Source organism: Oncorhynchus kisutch, linkage group LG17 (genome assembly GCF_002021735.2).
Source record: "Oncorhynchus kisutch isolate 150728-3 linkage group LG17, Okis_V2, whole genome shotgun sequence".
NCBI lineage: Eukaryota > Metazoa > Chordata > Actinopteri > Salmoniformes > Salmonidae > Oncorhynchus > Oncorhynchus kisutch.
In genome coordinates this window covers 79,014,003-79,032,204 of record NC_034190.2, presented here as the reverse complement: position 1 = coordinate 79,032,204, position 18,202 = coordinate 79,014,003, and the positions used below count along the sequence as shown (strand labels likewise).

The 18,202-nt window shown below is 45.5% G+C and overlaps 1 protein-coding gene across 1 annotated transcript in view; it reads right to left on the bottom strand.

The window, feature by feature from the left end:
- LOC109878878 (ski oncogene-like) overlaps positions 1–17,957 on the bottom strand; it is a 106,177-nt gene extending 88,220 nt beyond the window's left edge. Inside the window, exon 1 of the mRNA XM_020471071.2 lies at positions 16,321–17,957. Coding sequence (XP_020326660.2) covers positions 16,321–17,226 — 906 coding nt within the window. The 5' untranslated portion in view covers positions 17,227–17,957. The remainder of the gene's footprint in view (positions 1–16,320) is intronic.
- Positions 17,958–18,202: the final 245 nt, after the last annotated feature.

The window sequence follows — 18,202 nt, the reverse complement described above, 5'->3', positions numbered from 1 at the left end:
CACACTACCCTCCCAATTCCCTTATGTTGATGACACACTACCCTCCCAATTCCCTTATGTTGATGACACACTACCCTCCCAATTCCCTTATGTTGATGACACACTGCCCTCCCCAATTCCCTTATGTTGATGACACACTACCCTCCCCAATTCCCTTATGTTGATGACACACTACCCTCCCAATTCCCCTATGTTGATGACACACTACCCTCCCAATTCCCTTATGTTGATGACACACTGCCCTCCCCAATTCCCTTATGTTGATGACACACTACCCTCCCCAATTCCCTTATGTTGATGACACACTACCCTCCCAATTCCCTTATGTTGATGACACACTACCCTCCCAATTCCCTTATGTTGATGACACACTACCCTCCCAATTCCCTTATGTTGATGACACACTACCCTCCCAATTACCTTATGTTGATGACACACTACCCTCCCAATTCCCTTATGTTGATGACACACTACCCTCCCCAATTCCCTTATGTTGATGACACACTACCCTCCCCATTCCCTTATGTTGATGACACACTACCCTCCCCAATTCCCTTATGTTGATGACACACTACCCTCCCCATTCCCTTATGTTGATGACACACTACCCTCCCACTTCCCTTATGTTGATGACACACTACCCTCCCAATTCCCTTATGTTGATGACACACTACCCTCCCCATTCCCTTATGTTGATGACCTTTTACATCCAATACGTTTTCTACATTTCTAACTATACATTTGGAGTCCAAGTCCTACATCTAATATTGTTTTGGGAAAAAAATAATATCTTAAATCTAGAATGGTTATAAATGACCAAAAACTGCCCAATAAAACGTAACAAGTATTTTGTTGGGTCGGTGTATAGCATGATACATGATATGGATAGGTAGTACATGTATACTGCTGACAACTAGAGTGGATAGTAGCCTGTACTAGGGTTATAATTGAGGAGGCTTGGATTTCAGACAGGAATATGCATCTTTCCATGTGTTACAAAACGTAGCAAAGCTGTGGTGATTCATAGTCGCAGATTCATAGTCCATCTCCAATCGGATTCATCTTGTGCGAGATTAACCCAGGCAGTGAGCAGGCAGACATCGCAGTGAGCAGGCAGACATCGCAGTGAGCAGGCAGACATCGCAGTGAGCAGGCAGACATCGCAGTGAGCAGGCAGACAACGCAGTGAGCAGGCAGACATCGCAGTGAGCAGGCAGACATCGCAGTGAGCAGGCAGACATCGCAGTGAGCAGGCAGACAACGCAGTGAGCAGGCAGACATCGCAGTGAGCAGGCAGACATCGCAGTGAGCAGGCAGACAACGCAGTGAGCAGGCAGACAACGCAGTGAGCAGGCAGACATCGCAGTGAGCAGGCAGACATCGCAGTGAGCAGGCAGACATCGCAGTGAGTCAGTAGACTAAACAAAGCAAAGATAACAGACGTTTACTGATTGATATCTCTGCCCTGCCCTCTCTCTCCACACAAGAGACGCCACACAGTTCCCACACTGGCCAAAAGTAAACAGCCACACATTCAATGTTTCTGAGGAAGTGTTGCTTTCCTTTTTATTTGATATAAAAGAGGATAGGGGTATGCTACATTGTAGCTGGCTACATCGTGTCTCTGTAAGATATTCTATAAGATATATACAGTAAGATTAAATGCACGTTAATGGTGCAACAGTGTCAGTCTACTCCAACTCTTTGCATGTAGGCCTATCCCTTCTTGGCACTTTAGCTAGGCAGAAGGGTTTAAGCTTACCGTTTTGCCGCCCCTGACAAGGGAAAACGGTTTTGAAATGTGGCTTGATTGAATTATACTATGCTGTAAATGTGCTGTGATTGGTTGAAATCGCTAACCTTTTTCTTGTAATGCGGCAATGGGTCCGTTTTATATGATAATATTGCGATGATTTGACTGTTTAATGTGTGTGTGTGTGTGTGTGTGTGTGTGTGTGTGTGTGTGTGTGTGTGTGTGTGTGTGTGTGTGTGTGTGTGTGTGTGTGTGTGTGTGTGTGGGTGCGTGTGTGCGTGTGTGTGTGTGTGCGTGTGTGTGTGGAGGCGGGGAGTGGCGAGCCCCCGTCACCGTGGGAGACAGGCAGGTGGGATGGAAATGAGTAGGCAATGAGCTCTTGCTAATCTCCTCCAACAGAACACAAACACACACACACACACACAAACACACACTTGCCTAAGCCCATCACACATCAAATGAAGCGGAATAGGCCATTCCTATTCAAATGTTCCATTTTGTCTCAGTCAGGTATTTGGCTATGTAAACATTAGATGATTAGATCAGGGCTAAAAAAGACCTCACTGCGAAGCATCATATCTTAAACATTTTCACCAAAACAGAATGTAGATTTCTTTACCTTTAAATGACTGTACTGTTGACGGCATTTGTGATAGTGCTGCATAAACATAATAATCATTATATTTGCAGTCTGTATGCTGCAATGTGTGTGTGTGTGTTTGTGTGTGTGTGGCTTCCTTCATTAGACAGCCATCTGCCCCTGTGAGAGCTGCTCTGAGAAACACTATTGGCTTATAAGCTGAAAGAGGTGAGAGGGCGATAGGGGTCATCATTTTTGGAGGGAGGTCATGTGACAAAGCACTGTCACACAAAGAGGGTACCCGGGCTGACAAATCACAAATCACCCGCATCCAGCCATGACATGCCAATAAAGCCCCACCTTTTCTCTTTCTCTCTCTCTCTCTCTCGTGCTCTCTCTCTCTCTCTCTCTCGCTCTCTTACTCAGACTCAGACTCTCATTCTCCCGCTCTCTCACTCTCTTTCTCTTACTTTCTCTTTCTCTCTCTCCCTTAGAGATGCTACCTTCTAAAACCAGCCGTTTTCCCATTACAAACCCACGCAGGATTGGACCACTAGCTTCATCAATTCATACCATTTACCAACGCATCCTAATCTAAATGTTTCTGCATTGTCTTGCCTTCTTTCTTTTTGACAATGAGTCTGGAATTTCAGCTGAACTAGAGTATATGATTGTTCACTACAAGTTGTATTGGTATTGTATAGTCTTGTCTTACAATTGAGTCATTCATAGTGGGTGCTTAGGGCAGGGGGATGTGTCTGCGTGCCAGTGTGTGCCAATGACAAGACAGTGCCTGTAAATGGGCCACTCCTTGACGAGAGAGAGAGAGAGAGAGAGAGAGAGAGAGAGAGAGAGAGAGAGAGAGAGAGAGAGAGAGAGAGAGAGAGAGAGAGCTGCATACCGGACGTGCTACAACTGTACCACCGCGCCTCGCCAAACACTGTGTCTATCTTTATCTACACACACACACACACACACACACACACACACACAGACGTGCGAGAACGCCGGGCCCCTCGTTTTTAGCCTCGTGATATAATGCGATATGAGGCCACGAGTCAAAATAAACAGGATCCACTCCAAAGAGAGGGATGATTGTCGACTGTGAGAAATCAGAAATAGACTTGGATGTTTATCGTGCACACAACAATACCCTGTCTGGCTTAACACTAATATTATTATAGGGCATTCCATTCAGAACCAAGTACTGTTGGTTAGCAATGCTTTTGGTTTGACTTTGTTTTTCATGTCGGGCATATACATGCTTCATTACAATAACACTCCATCAGATGTTCATTGATTGGCTGATGGCTGTAGAAGCTCTGAGGCGATTGGACAAGGCTGCGGTCGGTGGTTTGTATGGCAGAGCAATGTGTCTATGAATATTTCAAACCCCAAGTCATCCTGCTATCTCATTAAATAAGCAAGGAGGTCCTTGCTACCTACGGTAATCGGCCATCAATAATAAATAGCTTGCAACAAAATAGCGGCACATTATCGTTTGCATCAAAAGTGCTGGACTGATAAAAACACACCAAGAAGAAGTCATGGTGTTCCTGTGTGCGAGAGAAACCAAAATCAGTAGCCGGGGTCATCTGCTGGCACTACTTTCACTTTGGGGAGAGGAGGGATACCCGTGGACATTAACATGTACAGGGACCTCCCCTGTATTCTCTCCTCCTCCTCCTCCCCTCCCCCTCTCTTCCTCCTCATCCCCTCCTCCTCCCCCTCTCCTCTCCTCCTCCTCCCCTCCTCCTCCTCCTCTCCTCTCCTCCTCCTCTCCTCCTCCTCCCCTCCCCCTCTCTTCCTCCTCCTCCCCCTCTCCTCCCCTCCTCCTCCCCTCCTCCTCCTCCCCCTCTCCTCCTCCTCCTCCCCTCCTCCTCCTCCCCTCCTCCTCCTCCTCCCCTCCTCCTCCCCCTCTCCTCCTCTCCTCCTCCTCCACCTCCCCTCCTCCTCCTCCTCCTCCTCCCCCTCCTCCTCCTCCTCCCCCTCTCCTCCTCTCCTCCTCTCCTCCTCCTCCACCTCTCCTCCTCCTACCCTCCTCCTCCTCTCTCCCCTTACAGTTTTCCTTCCGAGCGACACAGCACACCAGGCCCTGTTCACTGCACCCCAGTCACTCAGGCAGTCAGGTATATTAATGCACTCTCCAGCCCTCTTGGCCTCTGCCGCTTAAACACGTCCCCCCGGATATCCACTTTCCGTGTGTGTGGAGGAGGGGTGGCAGGCAGTGTGAGCTTCTAGAAAAGCTCACTGAGGAGCGAGGGGAGAATACTATAAAGACTCGTGAAATCAAACTATCGACCAACAGAGAGAGCAGCCACAGTAATAACACCAAATCCCTGGGAGCTTAACATGATAATGTACTAATTATTATACTGTAACTTCCATAGATAATGCTTCATGTGTCAGAACTACAGCCCCGTGTACTAACCATATGAATACATAGTTGTGCAATCAAACAGAAAATGCAACAACAAAATGCAACAACAAACAAAAAATCAATTCGAAAAATAAACAAACGTAACCTAGATCCCTTCTAGATCCGTTGTTTTGTCAAGTCTATCCAACAAGCAGCCTTTTCACATGGACATTAGACTAACTTTAAAGCCGTAATATGTCACTTTTTGGGGGTGACCCGACCGAATTCACATAGAAATGTGAGTTATAGTTCTGTCATTCTCATTGAAACCAAGACTAAAGGTTCCGTGTGGCTCAGTTGGTAGAGCACGGTGCTTGCAACTTCAGAGTTGTGGGTTCAATTCCCACAGGGGACCAGTATGAAGAAAATCCATGAACTCACTAGTGTAAGTCGCTCTGGGTACGAGTGTCTGGTAAATGTAAGAAGCGGTAGAGCTGTTCTACACTGAACAAAAATATAAATGCAACATCTTCAAAGATTTAACTGAGTTACAGGTCATTAGGCCCTAATCTATGGATTTCACATGACTGGGAATACATTCATTAGGCCCTAATCTATGGATTTCACATGACTGGGAATACAGATGTGCATCTGTTGAGTTACAGGTCATTGGGCCCTAATCTATGGATTTCACATGACTGGGAATACAGATGTGCATCTGTTGAGTTACAGGTCATTGGGCCCTAATCTATGGATTTCACATGACTGGGAATACAGATGTGCATCTGTTGAGTTACAGGTCATTGGGCCCTAATCTATGGATTTCACATGACTGGGAATACAGATGTGCATCTGTTGAGTTACAGGTCATTGGGCCCTAATCTATGGATTTCACATGACTGGGAATACAGATGTGCATCTGTTGAGTTACAGGTCATTGGGCCCTAATCTATGGATTTCACATGACTGGGAATACAGATGTGCATCTGTTGAGTTACAGGTCATTGGGCCCTAATCTATGGATTTCACATGACTGGGAATACAGATGTGCATCTGTTGAGTTACAGGTCATTGGGCCCTAATCTATGGATTTCACATGACTGGGAATACAGATGTGCATCTGTTGAGTTACAGGTCATTGGGCCCTAATCTATGGATTTCACATGACTGGGAATACAGATGTGCATCTGTTGAGTTACAGGTCATTGGGCCCTAATCTATGGATTTCACATGACTGGGAATACAGATGTGCATCTGTTGAGTTACAGGTCATTGGGCCCTAATCTATGGATTTCACATGACTGGGAATACAGATGTGCATCTGTTGAGTTACAGGTCATTGGGCCCTAATCTATGGATTTCACATGACTGGGAATACAGATGTGCATCTGTTGAGTTACAGGTCATTGGGCCCTAATCTATGGATTTCACATGACTGGGAATACAGATGTGCATCTGTTGAGTTACAGGTCATTGGGCCCTAATCTATGGATTTCACATGACTGGGAATACAGATGTGCATCTGTTGAGTTACAGGTCATTGGGCCCTAATCTATGGATTTCACATGACTGGGAATACAGATGTGCATCTGTTGAGTTACAGGTCATTGGGCCCTAATCTATGGATTTCACATGACTGGGAATACAGATGTGCATCTGTTGAAAAAAAAAGTAGGTTTGTGGATCAGGAAACCAGTCAGTATCTGGTGTGAACACCATTTGCCTCATGCAGCACGACTGACCTTTGCATGGAGTTGAACAAGTTGTTGATTGTGGCCTGTGGAATGTTGTACCACTCATCTTCGATGGCTGTGTGAAGTTGCTGGATATTGGTGGGAACTGGAACATGCTGTCATGCATGTAGATCCAGAGCATCCCGAACATGCTCAATGGGTGACATGTCTGGTGAGTATGCAGGCCATGGAAGAACTGAGACATTTTCAGCTTCCAGGTATTGGGTACATATCCTCGCGACATGGGGCTGTGCATTATCATGCTGAAATATGAGGTGATGGCGGCAGATGAATGGCACGACAATGGGCCTCGGGATCTCATCATGGTGTATCTCTGTGCATTCAAACTGACATCGATAAAATGCAATTGTGTTTGTTGTCCGTAGCTTATGCCTGCCCATACCATAACCCCATCGCCACAATGGGGCACTCTGTTCACAACGTTAACATCAGCAAACCGCTCGCCCACACAACGCCACACACACTGTCTGGCTGGCGTGGTTACATGTAGTCTGCGGTTTTGAGGCCGGCTGGACGTACTGCCAAATTCTCTAAAACGACATTGAAGGCGGCTTATGGTAGAGAAATTAACATTAAATTATCTGTCAACAACTCTGTTGGACATTCCTGCAGTCAGCATGCCAGTTGCATACTCCAACAAAAATTTAGACATCTGTGGCATTGTGTTGTGTGACAAAACTGCACATTTTAGAGTGGCCTTTTATTATCCCTAGCACAGGATGCACCTGTGTAATGATCATGCAATTTAATTAGCTTCTTGATATGCCACGTCTGTCAGGTGGATGGATTATCTTGGAAAAGGAGAAATGCTCACTAACAGGGATGTTAACAAATTTGTGCACAAAATGTTAAAGAAATAAGCTTTTTGCACGTCTGGAAAATTTCTGGGAACTTTTATTTCAGCTCATGAAAACATGGGACCAAACACTTTACATGTTGTGTTTATATTTTAGTTTGGTGTATGTGTTTCATTTCTATGCTTCCCATTCATACATTTCATTTTGGGGTCTTTTACTTTGGGTTTTGTACACCAGCTTCAAACAGCTGAAAATACTATAGTTTAGATGGTACAATGATTCACGGCACAATAATTGCTTGCTTTGTCACATAAACTGAAACTAGGTGAACTATTAGTATTTTAGCAACCAGGAAATGGCAGAGCGATTTCTGCATAGAGCATCTATAAAATGCTGTGAATTAAAATGGCTGCTGGAGGGGTGGAAATAAAAGGAATCGGCGCATTTCATTTATTCTCCCTCGCTGTTATCGCACTTTTTTGAAGATTTTCCCAGACACCGCAGTCAAGCGTGTCCCCTGTGATCACCTGGTTGCCTCTCGTAATAATGCGTATTGTGATGACGTGTTGACCATGTTGTGATGCTGTAGGCCTACTGTCTTTGTGGTGCGGCAAATCAATGTGGCAAAATAATTAACATGAGCTTAATTAACTGCTAATTCAAATAAGAAACGTAATTAACTAGCATTTGCATGTCATTCAAGCTAAAAAACAACTAACATCCAACTTGTCAAAGGGATGTTTTCCTGTGATGTTTATCAGTATGAAATCCATGCATTGAGACTGAAAGCACTTTTAGCTTAGCACACTAAGACAACTCTTAGTATAGCGCTAAAATTCAGAGCCAATTATAACAATGTACTGTATATACTGTCTACAAATTTAGAACCATATACAGTATCTCTCAACATAAACAGGACATAACATGTCTTTTTGGTCTAATAGACACTTTCAGATTTTTTACCAGCCAAAATATATTTTTTTCCCGCTATAATTACACCAACAAAACACAAAAAAAATGGATGAGCATGCGTTTGTAATGTCTCTAAAACAATACATGTATTACTGGTAAGAAGTAATGTGGTATACTATTTAATCAAATTTTTTGTGAAAGGAGTCTTTTAACCAAAATATCACACATGAGACAAAAATGTTAACCTGCCCCTTTAAAGGCGGAAGGTTACCGTGGTAACGTGACTCGGTTCATTTTGGTGCCTGTGAGATTGAGTCTGACTAGTAGAAGCATTGTCTTCTCTCTTTATTTATTTAACCTTATTTAACTAGGCATGTCAGTTAAAGAACACTTTTTTTTTTACAATGACGGCCTACCCTGGCCAAAACCTAACCCCGACGACGCTGGGCCAACTGTGGGACTTCCAATCACGGCCGGTTGTGATACAGCCTGGAATCGAACCAGGGTGTGTAGTGACGCCTGTAGCATTGAGATACAGTGCCTTAGACTGCTGCACACTCGGGAGATATTCCCTAGCAGTTGAAAGTCAAACATAGAAAAACAACCTAGCGTGTGAACAAAACAATGTAAATAGTTAAGAAGCGCGAGATGGAATAGGCTATATAGGATTCCTAGGTCTTTGACTTTGTGAGATTCATTTACCAGCTATGAAACAAAATGTCAGAAATACTTTAAAAACAGTTACTGCAGTATTTATTTGACTATAAATGTGATCATACTTGACTATTTTTATTCACAAAAGCGATTGAAATGTTCGCACGGTGGAGACCTGACCACCGCCAACGTGGTTTGTGAAAAATACATTTCACACGCCAATGCAAAAATCTAGCCGTATTTGGCAGGTGGCGGGTGTTAATGTTAGGCCCTGCATACTAGAGGTCGACCGATTCATCGGAATGGCCGATTAGTTAGGGCCGATTTCAAGTTTTCATAACAATCGTATTTTTGGGCACCGATTTGCCTATTTAAATTTTTTTTATACCTTTTTAACTAGGCAAGTCAGTTAAGAACATATTCTTATTTTCAATGACGGCCTAGGAACAGTGGGTTAACTGCCTCGTTCAGGGGCAGAACGACAGATTTTCACCTTGTCAGCTCGATCCAATCTTGAAACCTTACAGTTAATTAGTCCAACGCAATAACGACCTGCCTCTCTCTCGTTGCACTCCACAAGGAGACTGCCTGTTACGCGAATGCAGTAAGCCAAGGTAAGTTGCTAGCTAGCATTAAAGTTATCTTATAAAAAACAATCAATCATAATATTACTAGATATTATCTAGCGTGTCCTGCGTTACAAGCATACAAGCATACAAGTATCTAAGTATCTGACTGAGCGGTGGTAGGCAGAAGCAGGCGCGTAAATATTAATTCAAACAGCACTTTTGTGCGTTTTGCCAGCAGCTCTTCGTTGTGCTTCAAGCATTGCGCTGTTTATGACTTCAAGCCTATCAACTCCTGAGATGAGGCTGGTGTAACCGAAGTGAAATGGCTAGCTAGTTAGCGCGCACTAATAGCGTTTCAAATGTCACTCGCTCTGAGCCTTCTAGTAGTTGTTCCCCTTGCTCTAAATGGGTAACGCTGCTTCGATGGTGGCTGTTGTCGTTGTGTTGCTGGTTCGAGCCCAGGGAGGAGCGAGGAGAGGGACGGAAGCTATACTGTTACACTGGCAATACTAAAGTGCCTATAAGAACATCCAATAGTCAAAGGTTAATGAAATACAAATGGTATAGAGGGAAATAGTCCTATAAATCCTATAATAACTACAACCTAAAACTTCTTACCTGGGAATATTGAAGACTCATGTTAAAAGGAACCACCAGCTTTCATATGTTGTCATATTCTGAGCAAGGAACTGAAACGTTAGCTTTCTTACATAGCACATATTGCACTTTTACTTTCATCTCCAACACTTTGTTTTTGCATCATTTAAACCAAATTGAACGTTTCATTATTTACTTGAGGTTAAATTGATTTTATTGATGTATTATTTTAAGTTAAAATAAGTGTTCATTCAGTATTGTTGTAATTGTCATTATTACAAATACATTTTTTTTTAAATCGGCTGATTAATTGGTATCGGCTTTTTTGGTCCTCCAATAATCGGTATCGGCGTAGAAAAATCGTAATCGGTCGACCTCTAGTACTGTGATAGATGACATGGGGCGGCAGGGTAGCCTAGTGGTTAGAGCGTTGGTCTAGTAACCGGAAGGTTGCAAGTTTAAACCCCCGAGCTGACAAGGTACAAATCTGTCGTTCTGCCCCTGAACAGGCAGTTAACCCACTGTTCCTAGGCCGTCATTGAAAATAAGAATTTGTTCTTAACTGACTTGCCTAGTTAAATAAAGGTAAAATAAAATAAATAAATAGATACATAGATATACATAGACAGAACTGATATGAGGTCAGACGAGAAGACAGGCATCTCTGTGTCTCTTCTATTTGTGTAGTGGAGGTGAAGGAGTGATGGTGTCTTCAGCTGCCCTTGACAGGGAAGACACGACTGTCAATATCCCATTGATCCCTCAGAACCGTCAAGTTGATCTAACAAGGCAGGGCTCACTGTACCCAGACGGCACAGACTAGTCACAGTCTGCCTGTGCAGAGATAGAGATTGGATTGGAGCCGGACTCATTTAGCTAAACCCTAAGTGAATTAGTGGCTTCCTTTCTCTTGGACCATGCTTCTGGAGAATATGATCATTTTCTCTGCCATGCACAGACACAAGCACAGGAATCATTGGATGATTCCTCAGCAATCACAACAACCCTCATGACAATACAAAGCAAAAAAGTCCTTCTTAAATCATTCCACATCATCACCACTACCTCAAAACTACCAGTCCATAGCTGTAATTGAGCTGTATAGAGTATTTTAATTCAGCTGCAGTTGCTGCATTTTCACAACTGTAAAACCCCCTGAAAGCAGTGAAGAGGGATATTCTCTCTGTGGCCATTGATATGCATGGCTACCAGCTGTTGTACTGTCCGCAGCGAGGGTATGGCTCTCTGTCAGAAGGCCTATGCCTTGAATACGAAACAGGACATGGCCTCTATTCACTCAGGGAGTTCACTTCCTACCCCCCCCCCCCCCCCCTCCAACAAGCGACCCCTTCAGCTGGAGGCCAGATATCCCAAGGTGCACTGGGACATTTTTTGGGCAGTGGAAGGGAAGTTTCAGCCCCTGTGAAATGGGGTCTGGAGCCCAGCCACACTTTGGGAGCAGTACTTTTGAAAACAACGAGGCCCCCAGACCTTGCTAAAGGGCTGACTCTGCAGAGTGAGTGAGAGAGAGAGAGAGAGAGAGAGAGAGAGAGAGAGAGAGAGAGAGAGAGAGAGAGAGAGAGAGAGAGAGAGAGAGAGAGAGAGAGAGAGAGAGAGAGAGAGAGAGAGAGAGAGAGAGAGAGAGAGAGAGAGAGAGAGAGAGAGAGAGAGAGAGAGAGAGAGAGAGAGAGAGAGAGAGAGAGAGAGAGAGAGAGAGAGAAAGTGGGGAGGGGGGGGCCTGCCTGCTGCCTAGCTTGCACTTGGCATCTTTCTTACACTTTCTCCACCCTTTTGAGGCTACAAACTCAGACTAGTTTTAGGGTTCTGACATTTTCAAACTAAATTGCAACTGGAGACGAAAAGCATCCTCATAAACGTCCTTCAGATGACAGATTGAAACATGGAACACACCACCTCCTTCACAGCCTCTCTCCTCAGTTACCAGCTGCTCTATGTCTCTAAAAGCCTTCCACCCCGGTGTGAGAATGAAACACAAAGGGAAAACAAAAGAGAGAAAGAGAGGTAAGAGCCTGAGCAGTGGAGGATTGATTTAAACAGCGCTGGGCAGGTGTGGGTACATGCTTCATTCATGCCCATTCGGGAGGGTTGGCTTGTGTTATGGGCTTGTCCCCCCCCCCCCCCCCTCTCAGGGAGTGGCGGGTCTGGAATGCAACGTCTGTCGAAACTCTCTTGCTCCCAGCCTAGACTAACTACTAGTCTTGTCTGCTGGCTTCCCCAATGTGGCTTCTGTCAAAACCCCAAACCGTGTCTGAAAGCCCTTCCACACCAGCCAGCTACAGTAAAGGACCAGGCAGAGACAACCATTGACAGCGTTTGTTCAAGTTAGTCTCTGAGTCTGAAGGTTTTTATATTTCCCTTTTCTCAGCTTACACAAGCCGGTGCTGCTGCCTCAAAACATGGTCGTTGGTGGAAACCTAAACTGCTTGTGCATAAACCAAGCCCCAACTGGAGGCTGGAAATGTACTCTGTCCCATTCTCTCTCCCTCCCTCTCTCATTCATATCTCCTCCCAACAGATGGGACGGGTATAAATCACACCGTCTCGAGGTGAAATAAAACCTAGCGAGCTACTAAATCTGCCATCCGTATCAAAGCCTCCTGATGTGGAAAGCCACTGATTATGTTTGCGACCCACATGTGTACCAGCCAGAAACCAGCATTGGCATGTTGAACTTATTAAGAGACTTAGCCACCTGCTCCACACCCTACTGGTAACCTTTGAAACCATTCAATAGTTCCCTGTACTAACTCACTTGCTCATTCACTGTTGTTTGCACTCCCACAGTCGACACCTGCGCTCTCACATCTCAGATTCAAACGGATAATGCACTTTTACTGCAAATTCCAATACAGACTTTTATTGGGGGAAGTATGCTGCAATAAGGAAGGTATGCTGCAAAGAGCTTGTGGTGTGTGTGTGTGTGTGTGTGTGTGTGTGTGTGTGTGTGTGTGTGTGTGTGTGTGTGTGTGTGTGTGTGTGTGTGTGTGTGTGTGTGTGTGTGTGTGTGTGTGTGTGTGTGTGTGTGTGTGTGTGTGTCTGCGTGTGTAATGCACAGACTGCTTCTATCAAGCACAGGGCCCATGACCTCATAGAAGCAAAGAGCCTTGGAGAACAGGAAGTCCTTCAAGCTCACTTCCTGTGTCTGACTGTGAGACGGCTGCTAGCTGCATTCACAAACCTCCACAAAACCACCCGTTCCCCTCGCCAACAAAACACAGTAGTGACATGCTCTCGATACGTCGTCAAGCACAAGCCCACTCCGGTCTTTCTCTTCTGTGAAAGACATCTATCTCAAGGTAACACCCCAGGTGAAATGTGTTGCTGAAGGGAGACTTGTAGGCTACTATAGCGAGAGAAGTTTAGCAATATGATCATAATTCTGCAAATATGATGTCCGTAGCATTGCCTTCACCAAGCCCCTCCTTTAAAAAAAACTGAGGGAAATAAACAAAAATCCTAAATAAAGAGTGGATTTAAACTAGGCTTGGGAGAGTGAATATATTAACAATTACTAACACACGGGGGTCTTTTGAGCCCATATAAAAATAGAAGAGGCCTTTAAATTCCTTTAGGTCGCCCCACTCAAACCTAAATACAGGGGCAAGAGCACGTGCAATGACAAGGCTCTGGCCCTGTTGACACACTGGCAAATAGAAGGGTAAAGGCTGTGCTAGAGAACTGTCCTGTTGGTAAACACTTCCACTTTGTTTGTATGGCCCACCGAAAAGTCTCCTAACATAATCACCCACTCTCCTTTCACCCTCCTTTCATGCCGAGAGGGGCAACGGAGTAGGTCATTGGGGGGAAGGGAAGAAGTGTGTGTGTGTGTGTGTGTGTGTGTGTGTGTGTGTGTGTGTGTGTGTGTGTGTGTGTGTGTGTGTGTGTGTGTGAATGCTCTCCTTTGTTGGGATCATATTATGTTTCCACCACAATACTCCTATCCCTGCTTCATCAACTCTATTCATGTGTAACAGTTCATGCAAATGGCCATGCTTGCCTTTCATTTGTGGAGGGGCTCTTTTATCAGTCTTAGTTGGAGGAAGGGTGGAGGAGGGGGCTCTTTTATCAGTCTTAGTTGGAGGAAGAGTGGAGGAGGGGGCTCTTTTATCTGTCTTAGTTGGAGGAAGAGTGGAGGAGGGGGCTCTTTAATCAGTCTTAGTTGGAGGAAGAGTGGAGGAGGGGGCTCTTTTATCAGTCTTAGTTGGAGGAAGAGTGGAGGAGGGGGCTCTTTTATCTGTCTTAGTTGGAGGAAGAGTGGAGGAGGGGGCTCTTTAATCAGTCTTAGTTGGAGGAAGAGTGGAGGAGGGGGCTCTTTTATCAGTCTTAGTTGGAGGAAGAGTGGAGGAGAGGGCTCTTTTATCAGTCTTAGTTGGAGGAAGAGTGGAGGAGGGGGCTCTTTTATCAGTCTTAGTTGGAGGAAGAGTGGAGGAGGGGGCTCTTTTATCAGTCTTAGTTGGAGGAAGGGTGGAGGAGGGGGGGGGCTGATCCCCCCCCTCTGCTTGCCTGCCTGCCTGCCCTCCCCAAAGCACAGACCTAATCCCCCCATAGGATTTAGATTCAGGGCTCTCTGACTGCTGTAGTAGAAGCGCTAGGCTATAGCCTAGCCACCAATGTAAAAGTCAGGGTTAGGCCACCAGAGGCCCCCATGCTGTTCATAAAGCTCAATTACCCTCAACAAAGTTAGCTTGGGTGGCATACAGGAGAGGCCACACTGAGCCCCTTTTGCATGTTTGATCAACTCCCCTCCACATCATTTAGGGCTCATCTGATGGCCTGCCATGGAAGCGCTGTGGGAATCCACCAGAGAAGTCATGGCTAGCAGACAGTGCTGCCTATGTATATCGATCAGCCCCCCCCCCCTTCTCATTAGAATATAACTGCTCTGAAATTTCAAGAAATACTGCATTTGGAGATTTAATTTTTTTTGTAATATTTGATATTTTCCTGTTCAAATCAAATTTATTTATACAGCCCTTCGTACATCAGCTGATATCTCAAAGTGCTGTACAGAAACCCAGCCTAAAACCCCAAACAGCAAGCAATACAGGTGTAGAAGCACGGTGGCTAGGAAAAACTCCCTAGAAAGGCCAAAACCTAGGAAGAAACCTAGAGAGGAACCAGGCTATGTGGGGTGGCCAGTCCTCTTCTGGCTGTGCCGGGTGGAGATTATAACAGAACATGGCCAAGATGTTCAAATGTTCATAGATGACCAGCAGGGTCAAATAATAATAATCACAGTAGTTGTCGAGGGTGCAGCAAGTCAGCACCTCAGGAGTAAATGTCAGTTGGCTTTTCATAGCCGACCATTAAGAGTATCTCTACCACTCCTGCTGTCTCTAGAGAGTTGAAAACAGCAGGTCTGGGACAGGTAGCACGTCCAGTGAACAGGTCAGGATTCCATAGCCGCAGGCTGTTGCACAGGACTGTTCTTTATCTGATACCACTAGCATATAGCAGGCTAACCCATTGCCACAAACACAGACATGAAAAGGGTAGTAGTAGCCTACTGGTTATTCAGTTGAAAAGGTAGATGGCTGCTACTGTAATGGCCTGTCGAGGCAGACAACTGACATATCTCCGTGCTCTAATAAATCCAGTCGCGCCAACCACCCTCATGGGAGCTCCACGCCACTACGCACGGATGAACCCCTCGTTAATGACACAGTGACACATCCACCTTGAAGGACCTGTTTCTCAAACACAGCCAGTAAGCCACAATACACAGCAAAGTGCGGAATGAGCGAGCGGCAGCCCACACCGCGAGACCTGGGGGGATGTGTGCAGACCTGGGGGTAGTGGGATGCGTGCAGGATGCGTGTTTTGCAACTTTAGAAATTATTACATTATTTCCTCGACCTTATACGTCACATGGGTTTCGATAGTTGTTGTAACACCATTATTGGGCCATTTGTTGGTAAATGGGATTGTATTTACAGTTAGGCATATATAACTGATCCGTTGACACCCGCAGAAGTGTTTCACAGGCACATAATGGTTGTATTGCCACCAGAGCCGTTTAGCTGTTCTTGGTGGACAATTAGTAACAATATGTGGAGAGTAACCCAATCTTGGAAGGACTCGCCTCCAGTCTAAACTAGCCCATGGCTGGGACAAGTCATTGCGCCAAGTCTATTCTGTTCTCGAGATACGAATCTTTGACTCTTAGTCCGAGATAACAGTGTATTTGCAAGAAGACAAAACAAAGAGAAAAAATGTTAAATACAGAGTACATGTTTTTGTGACAGCAGTGTAACAACATTCGTATAATGTAACAACACTTGTAACGACATTGTAACGACATTGTAACAAACTAGTTCAACTCACCCTGGATGCTTTCCTCTTATATTTGTTGGCGAAATCAAATTTCTCTTTAATCTCGTCCAAATGCTGCTCCAGGCGCGCCTTCTCCTCTTTCCCTGTGTAATCCTGGTCCAAGAGGATGTATGCCCTCCAGTTGGCGGAGTCGAAGCCCCAGTGGCAAGTCCTGTTTTCCAACGATTTGTGACTGTGCACCACGAACTTATGGGTCGGGTACATGAGTCTGCAGTACATGCACTGGATGCAGGCTGCGTTGGGGCTGGTGTACAGCTCCGGGACGAAGAGACCCTTGCACTTTCCGAAACACTCGTGGTATATTTTGAGGCTTTTCTCCGTGAACTCCAGCTCCAGTGAGCCCGTGAACTCTTTCTTGCAGTGCGGCGGGTAGGTGCCTCCGTAAATCAGGGCATTGCACAGGCGCTCCGCATCCGTTTTGGTGATGAGTCCGCAGGAAGGCGCCGAGAAGGGGAGAATTCCCATGACTTTGAGGATCTCCAGCTGTTCTGCCGTGCACCTGGAGCAGTAGATGTGGAGGTCGTCGCACACCGAGTTGATCTGTTGAAGGGAGAAATCCCGCAGTACGGTGTTGAGGATCTGCGGCAAGCACAGCCGTTTCTCGCCGCCGACCACGAAACAGGAGACAGTCTCGGTCTCCAGGACCGTCTCGCACCTCTCAGTGGAGCGGTCGGAGGGGATGAAGAGTGGTCCCGGCATCACTGTCGGCGGCTGCATTGGAAGATGCAGCACGGGCTCGGGCTCTTTCCCATCCTTCTTGAACAGGAGGTCATGTGGCCATCGAGCAGAAAACGCCGCCGGTCCGCCGAGGGAGATCATAGAACTCAGATGAAACTGCTTGAGAGTTTGTTGCAGTCCTGGGTGAGGTTGGAAGCTTTGTCGAGTTACAGTCTCCATGTTTTCACTACGACTTTGAAAGCGAGAGTTCCTTTCAACTGGGGCAAACTAAAACAATTGAAAGAAACGATAGGTTCCGGTTCCTTGTAAATCCAAGGTCTCCGAGAATTAGCCAAGTGCAGAAAGCGCTTCATCAAACACCCACAAAAAAGTCCCGAGCAGTGAGTTTCCAATTCCGTTGACTAGCCTACTAAGCGAATGGTGACACGGGCGAGTCTTCCCCTGCAGTACACTCCTGACAGTCCATATCTAAAACGCGTCCCTCTGAAACTCCTCCAAAAATGAATAATGCTTTTGAAGTTTCAGAAAAAGTATCGACCGATAAAGCAAAGCCTTCTCCCTGTATGTATCCGGTATCAAACACAGTAATAACACGCGTGGAACCTCCTTTAAACCGTGGAATACTGCAGTATAGCCGCACGCATACACTCCGTCTGCCCCTGCTGTTCGATATGCCTGTGTACTGGAGATGGCTAGTCTGTGAGCTGGGTTGCGCTTGCTCACTCACTCGCCCCTCTCTCTCCCTCGCAGCCCCTATCTGTGTTTGTGTGTGTCTGGCTCAGTCATTGAATCCCAGCCAAAAATGTGACTGACTCCGCAGGCTGGCTCTTCCAGGAACAAGTCGTCACTCCCCCACTTTTCCTAGCAGCCTTGTAAAGTCGGAAAAAACACAAGGCTTTAAGCGTGAATCAATTGGTTCACAGCTAAGAACGGCTGTAACCAACTGAGGTGTAATAAGAACGCTGTAACCGAAAGAGGATGGGTGGAGTTTGCAACAGACAGTCAAATTGTAACTTTGAGGGGAAATGCAAATTGTACGACTGACTGCGGTTTATTTATTGAGGGTCATTTTTTCAGGCTGGTTTAAACTGTTAATGCGGCATAGCAACATAGGACTAATAATTATTATTAATGAAATATCTGTAATAATTACAATAATCATTATTATTATTATGACTTGTATTTATTATTATTA